The following is a 12,820-nucleotide window of genomic DNA, read 5'->3' as shown; positions in this document are numbered from 1 at the left end:
TTTGTTATCTAAATCCTGTGTAGGTTTGTTTTGTTTATTTTCTGCTCACCGATCGCAGCTTTCACCTCCACTGGCTCTGATACTGGGGAGAATTGGCTGAGCCCTGCGGCGTTAACAGCCCTCACCCTGAACACGTACTGTTCTCCTGTCATCAATCCATGGCAGATGAACCTGCAAGACAGTATACCAGAGGTGAGTAGTAACAACTTACATTGACACAGTTACATTGACTTAGTAACTTCCATCCATCCATTTTCCATCACTGTTCTCACAAGAGGAGTCCCTAGGGCTACTGCTGCCTATCTCCAGTAGGAGGAAGCAGGAGTACCCAGAGAGAACCCTTGCATGCTCAGGGAGAGCATGCAAATTCTATGCAGAAAAACCCCGGCCGGAAATCGAACCTGCAACCTTCAGGCTGCAAGGCAGCAGTGCTACCCACTGTGTCACTGAGCAGCCCTGACTTAGGAACTTTTGGAAAAAATTTACTTTTAGAAGTAGTTTTACTGCATATTTTACTTGATTAAAAATATATCACCACTCAAGTAAAATTTCAGGCTGCTCCATCCATTGTGAATAACTTCACTTAATAAAGACAAGCTTATTTTGATCAAATATGCACCATTGAGACACAATTTCTTCTTATTGGTTCTCAAGGCTTATTGGTGGAATGATATTTTCCATCTGCTGAGTCTGCTGTGTCAGTAAGAGGTCGAGTGAAAATCTAGTAAATAGAATACTTTAATTTAACATTTTCTGTAACTATTGATTTAATTCTTATAATTCAATAGATGTTTTTTAAAGAGAGTTCATCAAACCTAAATATTTTCAAGTTTAATTAATATTTGTTATATATTTATATTTTATCCTATTCTTTGAAACACCAGACTTTGCATATCCGTAGCTTAATATGTGCTTTATTTTGCATATGTTTATAGTATATTGAATGAGTTGTTTTGGTCATAGGTAGTGTGTAGATCAGCATCTCAGTACTTAAGTAGGCTTTTAACCAAATACCTTTTTACTCTTAACTGAGTCATTTTTACTGTTTCCTTTTACTTGAGTAAAAATACCATAGTATTAATCTTACTTAAGTAACATTTTTTGAGTACTCTACCCATCTCTTCAGTATACATTCACCCAGTGACATTTACTTAAATGACTCTTTGGGCGGAAAAATATACTTCCAGAATAGTTTATTACAATGTATTTTTAGCTTTTTTCTTTAATGATATTATCATGAGGTATAGCTACTCTTAAATAAGTTAAATTCCTGGCTGCTCATCTTCAGTAACTTCAGTGAATGAACAACTGACTCTTTTTAAACAAAAATGTAGGACATACTAAAATGAGAATTCTTGTTACTACACAAACTTTGATGTTTTAATGTTATTTCTGATCTGCTGAGCACCAATGGTGGTTCTACATGAACTTTGCAATGGAAGCCAGTGTTTTTTCATGGGAGCAAAGACCAAAGAATAACAACAAACAAACAAAAAACAGAGCAGGAGTACATCATTACATTACTAAATAAGCCAGAAAGCCAAGATTTCAGATTCCTCCTGATCTATCAGATGTAAACCGTGATCCAATCTTCGAAGGACTGAAGCTTAATGATCACTCCAATTTTGAAATAACTGTTTAAGTAAATTGTAAAGGCAAAATATTAAAACTTACAAATTTAAAATGTATAGTGAATTACGGTCTCTTCTGTCTGCACAAACCATCATAATAAATTTATTGTCTATTGCACTAAAAACACTGATCTAAAAAAGTTAAATTTTCCTCAAATAAATGTATTTGTCCTTAATTTTATCAGGTATCTATGATGATCAGCAAAAGCAAGGAGTTTTTTTTTTTATTTTTTTTATTTTTTTTAAATAAGATAAATATTATGCACTTGAAACAAGTTAAAGGTATAGTGGAGGATATTCTTTTTCTGGGTTGATCATCAAAATAAGTGGTCCTCCTAACTGTCAATCTGTTATGGTTTTCCCCTTATGGGCTTTGAGTTTTGAGTTTCATTATCTAAGTAAATCTGTTTTGTTGATCTTGTGCTTATTTTCCATTTTTTGTTATATATAAGCAGTCTCTGCATTAGGGTCCTCAACCAACCTCCACCCTCACGTTGAAACAATCATTCTGTTGTTTACGTAAGGCCGTCCTACGTGCTCATCCCCATTTTCAGTTACCAGTGGTGAGTCTGACATAGTGGAAAAATTGCAAATCTTCTTTTGGAAAGTAAGCTTCTATGAACGATGCAAACAGCAACATTCGCTGACTCACGGAAGGTGTTCCCTTCCGTGAGTCAGTACAGGGTTGTGCATGTGCTTTTTTTTAAGTGCAGAGGGCAGGTCTTTTAAAGAATTTGCGTAAAATCCTCCACGATACCTTTAATGGAAGTTTCTTTTCTTTAATTTAAACATACATCACTAGATTCCATTAGCAAACTGTTTAACTTACCTGCTTAAATTAAGGGAAAATACAGTTATCCTAACAAAAAATGTGTTTGATTATATTTACATTTTTGTAGTGCATATTTTCAGTACAGGGTCTATAACATGGGCCAGGATCTAGTTCTACACTGGCCCTTGTTGGCCCCTGTCTAGAATCACCTATGCTGAGCTGGGTGCAGTTCTGGAGGTCCAAACAGTATCGACATTGGAGGTGCTTTACCCTTTTTTAAAATATAAATTATCTACTGGATCTATTGATTTCATAAGGTTTACTGTGTGTTGAAAGATTTGATTTCTTCTACCTGTTATCTTTTTTCCACATTTTTCATTTGCATTAACTTTTTTTTACTTCATTAATCATGATAAAAGAGTCTTTTCAAAAGTTTGCAAAAATCCTCCACTTCATCTTTAAATCTTGTCACCAGTTACACAGTTAAGTAGCCTTTTACGTGACACATTTTTACTCTTATAATAATGATTTATTAAATGGTAACTTTTTACTTTTACATTAGTAGAAATGTCCTGAAGAATGCTACTATTACTTGAGCATACTTTTGGAGGTACTTTATTTACTTCTGTTCATAACGGACTCAAAATTCTATCTATTTAAACAAAATAAGGGAAAGAGATGTAATTTTACCTTGTTCCTCTAACAGGCTTGTTGTTGCATGGCTCCCACACATCACTCCCAACGATGCTGCACTCAATGTAGTACCCCACCAAGTCTTTGGCATCCTTGGACGCTTCCCAGCTCACCACTACAGATGTGTCCGTGTTTCTGGTGGGAACAACTTTTCCTGGAGCAGATGGGATATCTGTGGATGAGAGCATCTGGTGTTTTTGGAACGCAGAAGTTAGGATTATTTTACATGATAATATGCCTTAGTTTTAAACAACCTGCTTTTAATAAGTTTGAGATATGGAGGAATTAAGAATCATATAGTTTGAATGTTTAGGTATGGTAGGTAGGATGTTCAAGGTATTTCTTTGGCTTCATGATTTTAGTCACAGTAATAAAATATTTTACTTTTGGGAGCCAACAATTAAGCTTTCACAAAAAAAAACAAAAAAAAAACAGTATCCTATCCTAAACCCAAACACTGGTTTCATACTGTTTAGATAAAAAGACAGATGAAGGTGTCTATGAAGGCAGCAGATTGTGTTTTCAGCACCACAGCGGTGTGAAAAGCAACATACAGGAAGAGTTTTGTTGTTTCCTAATAAAATACGAAATAATAATTATGTCATGAATAATGCCTTACATCTCAGTAAGTTTTTTATTTTTTTTTACTGGTGATGCAAAAATGCTGCTGAAAAACAATTTAAATGTGGGAAAGACGTACCTCTCACGTTTAGGGGGAATTTGTGCACTAACTGTCAAGGCAAAAGTGAAAAATATTTTAATTCCAATTTAATGATTGGAGTCTAAAATACAGGTTATATACTTTATTGTAATGCCAATAAAGGCTTTTAAACTGATTACTGAGATGGGTGTAGATTTTTATCAACATTCCTCCTTTTGGTAAATTTAAAAGAACTTCATGTGTCAATAACATTTAGAGATATTTTTTTCTTGTTAAATTAAGGTCTAAATATTCCTGAGGCATGACAATTTTTTTTTATCTAACTTTTATTTGGAAGTGATGCATTACAAATATCTAAAAAAGCAAAACTACAAATAGCTTGCTATGAATTCAACTATTATTCAGGGGAGTGTATGACTATCATGCCAGGAGCCAATGTTGAGCATATAAAAGGTCTTTGTGATTATATAACTTGACAGAAAATAATCTTTGGAGCTTTGCTTGCAAAGTCTTGCATATCACTGTGTCTTCTAACCAAGCTTGTCGCCCACTGTGATGGCTTCAGTTGGCTCAGATGGTTCGCCGACACCAGCAGAATTGCAGCAACGGACACGGAACAGGTAAGACTTTCCCTCAGCCAGATCAAACAGGGCGAAGCGAGGAGACTTTACAGGGATCTCAGTGTTTACCCTCTGCCAGGTATCTGAGCCCGAGACACACTAACAAGGAAATGTGAGAGTCAAAACAGATTTAAAAAAAAAAAGGAATAAAAAAAAATATAAATTTCACACTATTCACCTTCTCCACATAGTACATGACCCCTTCAAGGCCCTTCTCTCCTGGGGGCTTCCAGCTCAGGACCACATAGTTTTTGGTTGCCTCTGTTACTTGCAATTCAAGGGGTTTTCCAGGTACGACGCCCTCTGGAGGTAAAATGAGGGATTGTAAAGACCCCAAACCTCAGGTAGCAACAAAAAGAAAAAAAAACAAAAAGACGATTATAGCCTATATCCAGTACTTACCTGCAGGCTCCTCCTCAGTTACAATGATCTGGCCAGTCCAGGGTGCAGAAGTTCCTAACAAAAAAAAAACATGAATAAGATCAGCAGAGCAAAGTTTAGATGTTTATCATTTACTAATTTTTATTTATCTTCTTTTTCACAATCTTCTACCTTTTCATTTAAAATTGAGATAAGGCATACCTTTCCATAATTTACCTTGACAGATTTTACTTTAATAGGATTATAATTCTATATTAGTTTAGGTCTTATACCAAAGACTTATCATACACATATTGAAGCTATTTGTCCCGGCTTTAGTACCTCTCATGCGGGCACGATCAGCCGGGTCCATGGCAGCCACTGGCTCGGAGACCCGAGACGGGCGGCTGATCCCACTCTTGTTGACAGCTCTGACTCGGAAGATATAAGATCGACCCTCCACCAAACCAGTGACGGGAAAACGTGCAAACTTGACCGGAGTATCATTGCACTGAATCCAATGAGTGGTTCCAACCTCACATCTGTTCATAACAACACAACCACAGAATATTTAACTGGATATACAATATAGATTTACTTAAATTAATAAATCAGCATCATTAATCGGCCTTAAGGATACAATTGTACAGGACTGTATAACCATTGTTTTACACCCATTATTAAGATGCTTTGATGTTGTGTCCTTTCACATGTTTTAGGGTGAATATAAACCAACTGCTATTGAATTATGTAGGACCATGGAATAAATCCAATTTCTTAAATCTTCTGTGTTATTTTTTTTCCTAATGTTTTTTGGGATTTTTCAAATATGCCACACCACAAAGGCAAGTTATTACTATAACTTTTCCTTAGATTTGATATGTTTATGATGTGCTCTTGTTAGTAATTTGTACCAAGTCAATAAGCTTTGTTGCTGGTACTACTGGGTTTCAGTGTTGCTTTACAGGACTATCAGTATAAATGTAAACATTGCTAATCTGTGCAAAAATGTTGTGAATATATATATATATATATATAATATATATATATTTCCCTTGGCCAGGGACATCAGTTAACACTTTGGACCTTTATTTTATTTTATTTTTTTTGCTTTTTCTGTTCTCTACAGTGAGATTATCAGATCTTCACTCCTGATACCTAATGTCTACAAATTATTGTTTGCTTTGGCCAACAAGCTAAATAATATATGGTATTAAGACGGATGTAGAAAAACACATGGGAAAGAAGAAGCTTCACTTCCCAGAAAGATAACTAAGCTAAAGATATGGCCAATGCTACAACAGATGATTAAGGAAAAAGAACATATCTGTTTTAAAATGGCCTTGCTAAAGTCAAAAACTAAAGCTTGAAAATTGCTGTACACATAGGTACTTTTATACTTATCTGTTTAAAGACTACCAGCTGTAACTATGGTCACATTATGGAAATGCTATCTTGGAGTGACAAAAAGAAACACTTGTTTTTTATTAGAGATAAACATTTCACGCCTCTCTATAGAAACTATTGGCGACTAAAACATGTGAAACATGTGAAACATGTTGTACGATAAGTTAAAGTAACCGATCTGACTCGTTAGTTTCTTACTAACCTGTCAACAAAGTAGCCCAGAATGGAGTTTCCTCCCTCAACAGCTGGTTGCTTCCAGGAGACAATAATGTAATCCTTGTTAGCATCCAGACAGTGCACATCCAGAGGGGCTCCAGGAGCACCTTCTACCTCTGCATCCGCATCTAAGCACACAACATACACAAGATAATCATTTTAATGCTTTATTTAGCATTTATTAGTTCTCATTTGGCTAAAAAAGTGAACTAATTAGGCCTTCACACAACATTTGACTACTATGATATATAGCATAAGGAGACTATAGCTGAAAAACAACAAAGAGAGAAGTCTTAAGGTTGTTTTCTGTGCACAAAGCACCAACAGAGAAATTCAGATTTTGTTGAAAACTTGCTTTTCTATAAACAGCTTCTTGAAAACCAGAAGTGATCAGTACTCGAGTAAAGTAGGGATGAGGATTGGATGGCGTCCCACTTCTTAAAAAAATCTTAAAAATCATCCCTCTTCTTAAATGACCATCCCTCCATACCATCCCCTGTGACATTTTGTTGTTGAATGTGGCTATCGTTTCGACTATATATTAACAATAATGGCAATAATATTGCCCTTTCAACAAATGTTGTAGAGGCAATGTTGTACTATGTGCGGGCAGTGATAGCCATGCCAGTCAAGGGACTGACTGCAGTTCTACTATAAGGTGCCTTGCTCAAGGTCAATGACCGGCGTACCTGACATCTAACAACCATACCATGCATATTGCCTTAGGTTAATAGACGATATTAATTGTATGGTAATGGTATGGCAAGGAATGGTTTCAAACAAAACAGAAATCCACCATCTCCCTTCAATTTTTTTTTACAAATAGACTACCGTACTGGAAGTTATCAATTCCCATTAATTACACAGAGAAATAATAGTTTTAACATTTTCTTTTGTAAATATCTTGGGTTTAAAATACAAACACTTGATCCTCAAATATGGCCATTAACTTACACGATTGTTAGCAATCTAAAGTTAAAAGAAGCTCATTCCAGGGCATCAGCTAAAGTTCATTCACGGACATGACAAGAAACAACAGTTGTACGCAGTTACTTAAAATGCTGAAACTATGCATGTTTGGGGGCTTCTTTGTGTTCAAAGGGAAAAGCTAGCTGAAAAAAAAAAAAAAAGGTGTAAGATGTGTTTAATTTTTATTATTAATCAGTGGAAAAATACCTTATAAGGCAATGCGATATCTAGTATCCAAGCTAATGCATTGTTCTTGCTCTCTGGAAGCCTTTATTTATCTCACTGCACTTAAAGCCAGACCCATTCCATTAGTAAAGCCCCTTAGAATAGCACAACTGCAGCCAGGATTAGGATGTTTTTATCACAGAGCCCACACCTAGCCTCTCCTTTTTCTGGGTTGCCATGAGTTACAAAAATGGAAATATAAAAATCGATTTTCTAGCCTATTTACACTCAACATGGCTTTTGTGTGGATGCTCTAACCACATTTGACTGGTTGTCTCTAAAGTCTCTAAAGATAAGCTCTACTGACCCATTTTTCCATGGCATTCAAAGGCATGCCAGAGACTTGACGCTCAGTGGTGGCCCCATTAGAGATATCCTATTTTAAACCACTGGCTGACATTCCGAACCTGATAAATAAACATTGTTTTATCAGGTGCCAGGCTGCCTGCTGCTGTGACAGTGACCTTGATCGCATGAGACACAAACAAAGGCAAGGGACCCCATTTTAGTTCAGCTTGGATTACAATTATAGCATATGGGTTATGTTTGTAAAGATCTACTTCGACTTTAAGTCATACATGGTGGATCATTACACTGAATTGAAAAAGTAACACCAGATCTTTTTTATTGAAGGTTCTTACCTTTGACAAACACATAGGCAGAGTAAGTTTCATAACCAGACTTGGTGGCGACACGCAGAGTATAGAGACCCTCATCTTCCTTGTTAAGGTGGGTAAGTGTCAGTGTGGCTCGGTCCCCACTCCAGTGCATGTGGGTCCATTTAGATGAAGACAAAAGCACATCTAAAAGACACAGCAAGGAAGGTGGTGGTAATATTTATAGTACAAAATCGACTAGATATCAGTTAGAAAGAGGTATAAAGGGGTTGAATGTAGTACTAAGTGTGTACCCACCATCTCTGTACCACTGAATTTCTGGCTGGTAGCGGTGGAGAGCAGGGTAGATGATCACTGTGCAGCCCAGACTCATGGTCTCTCCTTCTCTTCCGAACGATACTCCAAATGTATCGACGATATGAATCTGGAACGTGATGCCGTACTCAGAAACAGGGCCAACTAGAGGCAAATAAGATTGAAAATTTGGGGTGACATAATGACAAGAAATGAGACTGCAATCAAGTAAAATGCAGAACAGTGTAGGGTAGATTAAATAGTACATCATTACATTAACTGATTTGAGGAGCAGTCTCTTAATTAGGTAGTTTCACTAAATATCTTGGACCTAATTTTTGTATAGAATGCACATTTTGCCCATAGACCTCTGCATGAGTAGTTCTGAAACTCCTCTCACTGCATCAAATAAGATTTCACAAACAAAACTAAAACTACCAATTTTTGGTTGGAACATGCACCATCTCTAGGCCCTTTACACATATAGAGATCTATATTATTTTGGAATAGAGATTGGGAAGAAACATCCACACCTCCTTTTCTCATTACACTTTGTAAAGTGTAAGATTTTCAAGCTGCAGCTCAAATCCAAACCTGTTGTCACTGCACCAAACTTCCAAAACAGGTCAAGTTTATATTTGTATTTTTTGTTTTTACAGAAAAAACAGACTTCTTATAAGTGCTAAAGCTGCTTCCTGTTGTTAACTAGAAAGAAGAGGTTAAGGAGTGAAACAAGAGGATTAGACTTATTGTGAGGTGTCATCATTCGATCAACAGGACAGAAAATGTAAAACCAAGGAAGTAAATTCACACTTACGTCTGGGCGCTGGCAGCATTTCATCAATTTCACCTTTGAACCCTGTGGAGGAAAGCAGTAGGTGCTATAAATATATACAGTATACATGACCCAGTATTGTATGACAGTCAGGATGAACTGAATGTACTGTATTTTAAGAAATCTCTTGGAGCATTTTATTTAATGTATTAAATGTTTTGTACTTTCAATTATTGCTCTTAAACATTTTTTTTATGAGTGTACTTTGGAGGTTTTGGGAGTGCTGAGCTTCGGGGAAACCTACGTTTGACAACGACAGAGGCAAACGCAGACTGCTCTCCTTGGGAGTTCATGGCAGAGACACGATACTGGGCCGTGTCATCAAAATCACATCTGCAAGGTGAGACCGTTAATTAATCAGTGTCCATAATATGTTTATATCAATGAGGGATTCATAAGTTTGGTTCCCTCCACCTTCTTTAATTCCAGCCTCAGCCTTCATAACTATGTATACATGTTACCAGCTATGTGGGCCCCAAGCCATAAAGCATCCCATAAATCTGAGCCAGAGATACCCTGGCAATAACTAGACACCACTGGTGATGTCATTTCCATCCAGTGCATTCAAGCTCTGTACTTGAAAGTATGTGTTGAGTGAAGTACAGCAGAAACTTAATCTGATACTGACGGACACAGAATATGGAGGAAAAGCATCCTGCTTTGTGAGTTTACCTGTTTTCTTATGAGGCTAGTGAGATAGATAAGCAAGAAGACAACTACTGTAGTTAGATCAGTAATGTGTTTAAGATTTCTCATTTCCAATCAGCAAAATCAACTAGAGGGCTAGAAGTTTTTATCAAAAACCTAAAATCAGTTTCCAACATGGTTGCCTTAGAAACAAAAAGAAGCAATAACTTCAGTAAAATGCTAATCCTCCTGTTAAATCAGGCTCCCACTTAAATTAGCACACCTTGGGTTTCTTATTTAATCTGTAGAAAATGTTAGGTCACCCTACCTTCCTCTGTAAACATAAGTGACACCCTCCTCAGGCTAATACTGTATAACGTTAGTTAGATGCCTCTCGGTCAAAATCTGTTAGTACGGTATTTGAGATCACTTTGAGAAATGTTTACTCTCCCCCCCTAATCTTCCGCAGTGGGATAACTGCATGGTTCCTTACATGTAACCTCAATCTGAAATCATTGCACAGCATCCTAATAAGATGAAGATCTGGGAACTTGTATGACTTGCGTCATTTTTCATGTTCCAATGTCCATTTCCTTTTTCCAGTTTAAAAGAGTTTATCTTACATTTTCCCTTCAGCAAAACCATGACACTTCCACTTTTGTGTTTTACAATATATGGGGTTATTTTCATGTAACACTGTTTCTGATTTCTGTCAAACATGTCCTTTGTCATAGTGTGCAAATAATTTAGTTTGACACTCATCCAACCAAAAAACAATGTTCTAGCTGTCGTGTTATTTGTTCTCAGTCTGACCTTTCTGTATTTTTTGTAATTGCACATATCAAATAAAAATACTAGTGCAGCCTATTTCTTATTGTAAAGGTATAAACATTGTTATCAATATTAGCAAGAGCCTCCTGCAGGTCGAATCATGCTTTTTAAGATGTCAGAGACTTCTTTTACCATCTTGGCGTCTGTTCAAGAGGTAAGCTTGCTTGGATGGTCAGACCTGGGTATATTGGTATGCGTTTTAATCTCCACAAATTATAGAACAATTAACAGTATAATGGTACAGTTCACACACCTTATACCTTCTAGCTTAGAAGGCATTTCTGAGCCTATCTGGTTTTAATTAAAAATCTCTTCCTGCTTATTTTGAATGGCAAGTAAATGTTCTCATCACAAGCAACTGATATGATATGCTTGAGTTTTATTTTAGATATTTAAGTGAGAGTAACTGATTTATTCCACAGGAGAAATCACTATTTTTAAACCACAGTTAACAGTAATTTCTTACAGTTTATTTTAGATTTTATTGTTAGGGTATATTAACCCGTTCACATTTGCTAAAACTTACTGGCTCGTCAAGCCTCTTGGGAAAAAATCTGTTTAAATCGCAATAGAGCAGTCATGGGATTTCAGAGATGATAATATAGCTATTCACTTGATATTAGTTATACAATAATCAAATGTATTTATTTTTTATGGGTGGGTAGGGGCGGGTTTCACTTACTTGTTGATCTCCAGTGAGTGCACATTGTATCTGCTCTCCAGTTTAAATTTGCCAGGACTGGAAAGTGGGTCAATGGCCACATTGTTTTTGTACCTTAGAGTCAGGAAAGAAAACTTTAAAAGATTTTAAGGGAATTATAGAGATGCCAGGAAACCCTGGACTAATTTGACGTTAAGTTCTAGTTGATTTATGTCCATAGCTTACCAGATGACCCTGGGGTCAGGCCAACCGCTGACAGTGCAGTGCAGCCGCACACACTGCTTCTCCCACACAGTGTGGGAACGAGGTTTAATCACAAACTCCGGGGCGTGCATCAGGCTGTCTTCGTTCATCCGCTTGAAGTGTTCCCCGTGCTCATGGATCTAAATATAGTGGAGTGAAAGCATTCAGGTCAATTTCACCTTTGGCACCACTAAAAGTTTAAACCAAAAACAACAATCCAAGAATAAAGCAGACAATTCACATTTCATACGCAAACAATGCAAATTCTTCACTTACTTTAATTTTAGATGCACATGCAAGCAACGCCACAGTGGAATGTGTTTCAAGAATGATTGCATGTTTTTTATTATATCCTAATAATAGCTGGACGTTTGGGGCTGAGGGCCGGCCAGCTCATAGTAAGACAAATCCACAGGGACACTGCTTCCTTCTATCTGAAGAAAACTTATCTCCTTAAGAATTTATCACCCCACTAGTGAGGCTGCCGGGTGGAGTGGAGACAAATAAAGGCTCAGTGTGTGGTAAGTGTGGTGTCTGTAATGCTCGTTAAATGGACCAGCTACTACTTCACATAATCACTCACATATATAAATAACTTCCTTGTGTAAAAGGATGTAAGAAAATCTTATCCAAAATACTTCACATTCCTACCCACTGCCACAAGCAACTGTGACCCAGGCGATTGTGCAAAGAACATAATTAGTGGTGAAAAGTCGCAAATTTCTCCTCAATAGGGAAAACAAATGGTAAACATCTCCAGATTTTGGGGTATTCTACATCAAATAAACAGCTTTTTATCACCTCTTACTAGCATAACCTTGGTATCGATTTAAAAAACAGGTTCTTATGCTCAATATATTGTTGCAAAAGGTTTTAGAATAATATGAAGTACCGGTAAGCAAAATAATTTTAACACTTTTAGTGCTCTAAGCTGATCAGTTATGAGGTGAGATTGAGTTAAATGAACCCTCTCCAACTATTTAACATCACTAGGTGAGTTGAATTGTCATTAGCAAAGACAGTACATCTGCACTAATTTAGTAACAGTATGTCCATATTACATATCTGTGGTATATCTACAGCTATAATCAAATGTTTACATACAGTGTACAGTGTATATATATATATATATATATATATATATATATATATATATAT

General features: G+C 36.5%; 1 protein-coding gene across 4 annotated transcripts in view; it reads right to left on the bottom strand.

Moving 5' to 3' along the window:
* The window catches only part of LOC107085395 (M-protein, striated muscle-like), a 36,494-nt gene that overhangs the window by 19,350 nt on the left and 4,324 nt on the right, over nucleotides 1-12,820 (bottom strand). For all 4 annotated transcript variants that reach the window (XM_015375687.1, XM_015375689.1, XM_015375691.1 and 1 more), the window contains 13 exons: nucleotides 11,645-11,802; nucleotides 11,441-11,533; nucleotides 9,545-9,633; nucleotides 9,283-9,324; nucleotides 8,469-8,630; nucleotides 8,196-8,357; nucleotides 6,347-6,488; nucleotides 5,080-5,279; nucleotides 4,780-4,833; nucleotides 4,556-4,680; nucleotides 4,293-4,476; nucleotides 3,094-3,268; nucleotides 50-171 (listed from right to left, as the gene is read on the bottom strand). In XM_015375687.1, coding sequence (XP_015231173.1) covers nucleotides 50-171; nucleotides 3,094-3,268; nucleotides 4,293-4,476; nucleotides 4,556-4,680; nucleotides 4,780-4,833; nucleotides 5,080-5,279; nucleotides 6,347-6,488; nucleotides 8,196-8,357; nucleotides 8,469-8,630; nucleotides 9,283-9,324; nucleotides 9,545-9,633; nucleotides 11,441-11,533; nucleotides 11,645-11,802 — 1,708 coding nt within the window. The remainder of the gene's footprint in view (nucleotides 1-49; nucleotides 172-3,093; nucleotides 3,269-4,292; nucleotides 4,477-4,555; nucleotides 4,681-4,779; nucleotides 4,834-5,079; nucleotides 5,280-6,346; nucleotides 6,489-8,195; nucleotides 8,358-8,468; nucleotides 8,631-9,282; nucleotides 9,325-9,544; nucleotides 9,634-11,440; nucleotides 11,534-11,644; nucleotides 11,803-12,820) is intronic.

Source organism: Cyprinodon variegatus, unplaced genomic scaffold (assembly GCF_000732505.1).
Source record: "Cyprinodon variegatus isolate N-32 unplaced genomic scaffold, C_variegatus-1.0 Scaffold123, whole genome shotgun sequence".
In the NCBI taxonomy this organism is placed as follows: Eukaryota; Metazoa; Chordata; class Actinopteri; order Cyprinodontiformes; family Cyprinodontidae; genus Cyprinodon; species Cyprinodon variegatus.
Note: the sequence above shows the minus strand (reverse complement) of the source record. Positions and strands in the feature narration are given on the sequence as shown.